Source organism: Aotus nancymaae, unplaced genomic scaffold, assembly GCF_030222135.1.
Source record: "Aotus nancymaae isolate 86718 unplaced genomic scaffold, 86718_ANA_hifiasm-v0.15.2.pri h1tg000044l, whole genome shotgun sequence".
NCBI lineage: Eukaryota > Metazoa > Chordata > Mammalia > Primates > Aotidae > Aotus > Aotus nancymaae.
In genome coordinates, this window is record NW_026988458.1 from 3,652,078 (window position 1) to 3,658,310 (window position 6,233).

General features: G+C 58.4%; 1 protein-coding gene across 5 annotated transcripts in view; it reads left to right on the top strand.

Moving 5' to 3' along the window:
- Positions 1–6,233, top strand: part of CARS2 (cysteinyl-tRNA synthetase 2, mitochondrial) — a 67,916-nt gene that overhangs the window by 51,471 nt on the left and 10,212 nt on the right. For 4 of the 5 annotated variants that reach the window (XM_012464754.3, XM_012464757.3, XM_012464755.3 and 1 more), the window contains 4 exons: positions 721–859; positions 1,780–1,903; positions 3,704–3,802; positions 5,624–5,821. In XM_012464754.3, coding sequence (XP_012320177.2) covers positions 721–859; positions 1,780–1,903; positions 3,704–3,802; positions 5,624–5,821 — 560 coding nt within the window. Of the gene's footprint in view, positions 1–720; positions 860–1,779; positions 1,904–3,703; positions 3,803–5,595; positions 5,822–6,233 lie in introns of those variants that run through there. The other variant, XM_012464756.3, reaches the window with a different exon arrangement.

Consider the following 6,233-nt stretch of genomic DNA (forward strand, 5'->3'; position numbering starts at 1 on the left):
ATTTTCAGCATATGTGTCCAGATAGGCTCTTTTTATTCTTGTGGTTTTCAAAGAGCTGTTTGAAGCAGCACTCCTCAAAGCATGGGCTTGGACTCAAGACAGTCTGGGAACGGAGTAGGCACAGACACGAGAAGGTTTTAGAAATGTGTGGCCGGCGCTGCTGATATCCAGGGATGTGTGATCACTGCGACGTGATCCGTTCCTGTTGTGTCTTACCCGAACGCATGCCAACAGAAGCACTGGCTCCTCATCCCAGGGCCCTGAGAAGCACCCACAGACTCTAAAGCCAGCTCTGGGGACTGCTCCTCCCTCCCCCTTTGGGCTGTCCCATGACACACGGGCGCCTTTCCCTGGGGCGCCTTCCCCAGAGGGAGTCTGCATGCCTCTGACCCCAGGGCGGGGCTCCCTCTTTCCAGAGCCAGCCGTTCATCAGCACCTCCATCCATCCACCAATGGAAATGCGCCTCTCGGCTGGCACACTGGAGCATTTCTCCACTGCCACCTTGTTCCCCGGGGCGGGTGACCCTGAGCTGGGACAGATCCTGTGGTCTGTGTCCAGTGGGCCTGGGGACTCACGGTCACCGGAGGGCAGTGAGGGCCGCATGTCCTGCCTTCCCCCTGGGTGGCAGTTCGCTCAGAGAATGCTGTGATTCTTCTGAGGGCGGGGGCAGGGGCACAGCATGGCGGGCACCGCCTCAGTGACCATCTCTTCCTCCCCAGCCATCGACTACAGCGACAGCGCCATGCTCCAAGCCCAGCAGCTGCTCCTGGGGCTGGGCTCTTTCCTGGAGGACGCACGTGCTTACATGAAGGGGCAGCTGGCCTGTGGCTCTGTCAGGGAGGTGATGCTATGGGAGAGGTAAGAGGCCCACCTAACACCTGGTGTGGCGTCCCCTCCTGTGGCCTTCTGCTGGGCGCTGCCAGTGGTGTCCTCAAGGGGAGAGGGGCTCCCAGGAGACAGGGAGCTGGGCAGGAGGTGGCAGGTGTGGGGCCAGGGGTTCCTCAGAGAGGCCCCAGGAAACAGGGTGCTGGGTGGCAGGTGTGGGGCCAGGGGCTCCTGAGACCTCCCAGGGAGACAGGGTGCTGGGCAGGAGGTGCGCCTGGGCCCTCGGGCTCTGAGCCCCCTGCTCAGAGTGGCTTTGGGCTCGCGTTCCCTGTGTGAGGAGCAGAGCTGCTCATCCCTCTTGGTCCTGGCCGTGAGAAGCCAAAGGCTACAAAACACAGGCCTGGGCCCACAGCCTCGCCCCACTCCCCCCACCATGGGTGTCCTGGGTGGCACTGCACGCGCAGTTTTCCAGGTGGTCTTGGTGACGCCGCAGCCCTGCCACTTCAGCAGGGAGGCAGCCAGTGGCCACGGGAGGCCGAGACGCAGGAGCTCTCGCCCGGGCCTCCGCGACCTCTGACCTCTCTGAGTGGCCGGCTGTGCCGTCCGTCCCTCACGAGCCTCCCCTGGCGCTATTCTACATTATCTCCCCGCAAAGTCTATGGATTTGTAAAACCATCGTGAAAATGCCCACGTGTATCTTGTGTGTTAAAATACAAGCGTCAGTTTACCTCCGCTCTGGGACTTTTCCTTGGGGTGACGTGACGGTTTGCAGTTGATGTTATATAATTAAGTTTCTGCTACTCAGGAGTCTCACAAGTCTTTGGGAATGTGACCTAGAGAGAGTCCCCAAATTAAAGCCCCAGCTTCTCTCCCTGGGGAAGGACTGGGGTGGGGGCCTCCTGGGGAGGGTGGAGCCCCCTCTGCTGTGACTGTGTCTCTTCCTCTTCCCTCAGGCTCTCCAGCACCAAGAGGGCCGTGAGGGCGGCCTTGGCAGACGACTTTGACACACCCAGGGTGGTTGATGCCATCCTCGGCCTTGCGCACCATGGGAACGGAGAGCTCAGGGCAACCCCGAAGGTAGCTCAGCGAGCTGGTGGCCTCGCAGTCCCGCCGCCAGGGGCACGGGTCGGGTTCTCTGGTGGGTTTTTCTCATGGGTGGGCTCTGTGCTGATTGCGCCTCCCACAGCTCCTGTGGAGGAACTCGTGGAACCCGAGTCTGCTGCAGGCAGGCGGGATGGGGACGGAGCCGGCCTTGGCCCGACTGCTGCCTGTCCAGCCTGGGGCTTGACCCTCCAGGCCTTTGGCCACCTGGAGAACAAGCTCTCGGGAGCCCCTGAGGCTAAGATACTCTCAGTGTGCTTGATCCTCAGGGGACACAGCCCATGTCCCTACTGCACTCGTGGCGCTTTCCCAGAGAGCTTTTGTGGAGAACTTTTTAAGAAAAGACCCGTTGACCCCAATGCACTGTTAGGCAGTCAGCACCCGGGTGACAACCACACCAAGCCCCTGGGGGTCTAAGACTGGACTCGTGGGTCACCGAAAGCATTTGGGGGTGGGACAAAGACCGTGGAGGCGGCAGCAGGCTTTGGTTCCTGCACTTCTGAGGGTCTCCCTGCCAGGCCCTGCAAGGAGCTCCGCCAGCAGCCCTGTGACCTTTCACGACCGAGAAGCCGAGGCCGTTCGTGCCTCTCACATCTCTGGAAACACCTGTGGGTCCTGGCCGCTTCCTCTGCTGGTTGAGCACCGCTCTGGAGGTCTCCATCCCTGGCCACGTGCAGTGGTGGGTTTCAGAGCACGGATTCCCTTGTGACCCTGGTGGGGCAGGGTGCCCCGTGCTGTGCCAGGTGCCTTCGGTCCAAATACTGCAGAGGCGTAGGGCTCACCTCTGAGGGGAGTGGGCATTTGAGTCACAGCCGGGTGCAGGGATAAGCTGCCTTGCACTGAAGGCAGCCAGGCTGGGCTGGGACAGGTCCAGCGGCCAGGTTGCTCCAGCATGGGAGCTTCTCCTCTGCCCGTCCGCAGCCTTCCCGTGTGGCTCTCCCTCCACCTCCTGCCTTCACCGCAGCTGCTACCAGCACCCCCAGGCTGGCCCAGCTCTTGGCCAACAGGGGCCTCTTGTGGCAAGGGGCTGGGGACAAGGGGCTGGCACCTGCGCTTTTCCTTCCCAACCTTTGCAGTTCTGGGGCACCTGCAAGCTAGGGCTAGTGTCACACAAGGGTCTTGTTTGGCAACGGACATGAGCCACGTGCCAGGATTGCCTTGTTTTCTGAGAAATCTAGCCCAGTGCCCACTCAGCCTCTGCCTGCCTCGCACTGCATGCCATGGCCCACGATCACGGTTCACCCACAAAGCCTGATGAGCTAGTACCTCTGTCCAGCCACATTATGGATGGGTAAACTGAGGCACAAGATTCCTGATGCGCCTATAGTTGGGTGATCTGCAGTGAGGTAGCCGATGCCAGAGCTGTGTTCTTCCTCCATGGAAGCCAGGAGCAAGGCCAGACTGAAGGGAGCTGCTGTAGTCTGTCTGTTGACATTGAATTCCCTTTGCCCACTGCCATCAAGACTGCTTTTTTTTTTTTTTTTGAGACAGAAAATCTCACTCTGTCACCCAGGCTGGAGTGCAGTGGCATGATCTCGGCTCACCGCAACCCCTGCCTCAGCTTCCCAAGTAGCTGGGACTACAGACTACCATGCCCGGCTAATTTTTTAGTTTTTAGTGGAGATGGGGTTTCACTGTGTTAGCTAGGATGGTCTCAATCTCCTGACCTTGTGGTCCACCCACCTCAGCCTCCCAAAGTGCTGGGATTACAGGCGTGAGCCAGCACGCCCGGCCAAGACTGCTTCTAAGGAGCTTCCATGGTGTGGCTTCTTACAGGAACCTGGGGGTCCACGAAGTCCTGCTGTGTTTGGTGCCATCATCTCTTACTTTGAACAGTTTTTTGAAACTGTTGGAATTTCTCTGGCAAATCAACAGGTAGGTCCTATTATTTTAAATGCTTAATTCTGGAATTATCTCCATGTTGGAACAATAACCGTTACCTTTTTAACGTGGAATAGTTCATTATGATGCCAAACTCACTTATTTACCTGCTTAAAAATATGTTACTTTCCTGGAAAAATAAACACACTCGGAGCCAATCCTTACTAACTGGAATTACACAATCCGCTTCTGCAGTTGGCAGACTCTCGTGTGCAAAACCAGAGATGGGTCCATCTCAGCAGCAGAGTGTTGCCAGCTCTGCACACACTTGATTATGTTGAAACTCAGAATGTGCAGAAGTCACGTGCACAGTAAGAGAACATTTTTTCCTGACCCATTTGAGGGCAAGTTGCCAGCCTGAGCCCCCTTGCCTGGCACATGATCCTAGGACGGGACAGGCTCCCTGACAGGCACGAGTCGCCCTTGTGCCTTCCTGGAGACGCTCACCCTCGCTGGCTGCGTCACGAAGGTGGACACTGCCAGGCTGCTCCACGTTCCTCCTCTTCCCTTGAACTGAGGAGCGTTTTTGCAGAGACTCGGATCCGAAGTCGATCTCCCCTTCCTCACAAGGCTGGCGTGGAACTCGTTTACTGTATCGATATGGATTGGAGGTTTCCTGCCTTATTCTGAAAGTCTCCCACTGTCACTTGTTAGGAGTGTATAGCTGACAGTGGGGGACTTTGGAGCTGGCGCTGTGTTCCAGAACGTCTCTGTCGTTTTCTGGACGCCCTTGTAAAATGTAGAATTCTCAGCAGAAGGTGCTCTGGCCTCTGGAGTGTGGCTTGGCTGCAGCTGTCTGGACAGCAGCTGTCACTCCAAACTAGCCGCCCAGCACCCCGAGGTGCCCGCCGCGTGGGACTGGGGCCTGAGCCGGTGTGGTGGAGGCCTGGCTCCAGGCCGGACGCGTCTCACTGGCTCTCAACAGAGAACTATGGTGTCTGTCCCAAGTGTGGCTCATTTGTATACCTGCTGATCACTGGTAGACTCAGTTCCCCTTCCTAGCAGTCCAGCGTCCGTTGCCAGTCGTGAAAGTCTACTGGTGTGAGATGACCAACGTTTTGCAGTGTACGTGTTCACGTTCAGGGGAGGCTTTCCAGAGTCCACTGAGTAAGAAAAGTGGGATCTGGCCAAGCTCTGCCAAAAACCTCTCACTTACCTCCGGCAACAAGGGCTAAGGTCTGGGCCCACTCTGGGCTCGTATTTTTGTGATAACAAAAACTGTTTTATCGTGGAAGCGATAACTGAGGAGTATATGAGGTTTAAGTAGTTTGACACCAAAGTAAAAGGTCGCGGGTCTGTTTATTTTACACGCATGAATGTAACAAACAGGTACAGCAGCCCCCTTCCACACTGCCCCAGGAGCTGTTCTCAGCGGGAGGACAGCGCAGAGGCCTTCTGCCCAAATCCTGTCCTCAGCACCTGAGGCTGGGAATCTCAGACCGTCTGCTGAGACGCGTGTGCAAGCGCTGTCGCTGACCCCAGCCGCCTCAGGTTGCTCCTGATGCCTCGGCCACACTTGTGTGGGGTCTGGAACCCAGGGAGCGCTTGTGTGCAGGGTGCGGTGGCGTGCACTGCCCAGTCATTCTAACCTCCAAGGGAGCACCAGTCTTGCCTGGATGGCAGATGCTCAGAGTTGAGAGTGGAGACTTGCCCAGAGCCCAGCACTCAGGGGCTGCACCCATCCCTTCCAGTCCCAGAAAGAGGCCCAGTTTTAGGGAATCAGGGAAGGCCAGGGCTGGATGCATCTCGGCCCAGAGCCCAACCACCTGGGGCGCCCCGGTCCCCAGGGGATGTAACTGTGCCCTGCGGGTCCAGTGTGTTTCAGGAGACGGCAGCGAGGCCACCCTGCGGGGTGTGGTGGACGAGCTGGTGCGGTTCCGGCAGCAGGTCCGGCAGTTTGCTCTGGCCACGCCCGAGGCTACTGGGGAGGCCCAGCGCCTGGAGAGGCAGCCCCTGCTGGAGGCATGTGACACCCTGCGCCGGGGCCTGACTGCCCACGGCATCAACATCAAGGTGAGCACTGCACCCAGGTCAGGGACATCACCCCAGTGCTGGGTAGGTCAGTAGGTGTCACAGAGATGTGGGGCCGCCAGAGGCCCAGACACCCCCATAACCATGCTTCTTTCTGAGTAGAGAAACCTACCAGTGAAAAATGAGATGGGAGGGCTGCGGGGTGGGGGCCAAGTCGGCTGGAGGGGACGCCGAGCATGGGGCCGTGGGTTCTGCTCAGCACCCGCCACGTCCCGCAGGTGCTGCACAGCTCGTGGCCTTCTGCTGGAGGCAGTGCGGCCCTTTCTAAGCGCCCTGCAGGCTTTTTAGGACAGGTCAGTGAGGGAACAGGCACCCTGAACCTGATCACGCCTGTCAGCCCCCTGTGCCAAGTGACGTGGTGTCTGCTCAGAGTTGGGCCTCTCTTCTTCTACAG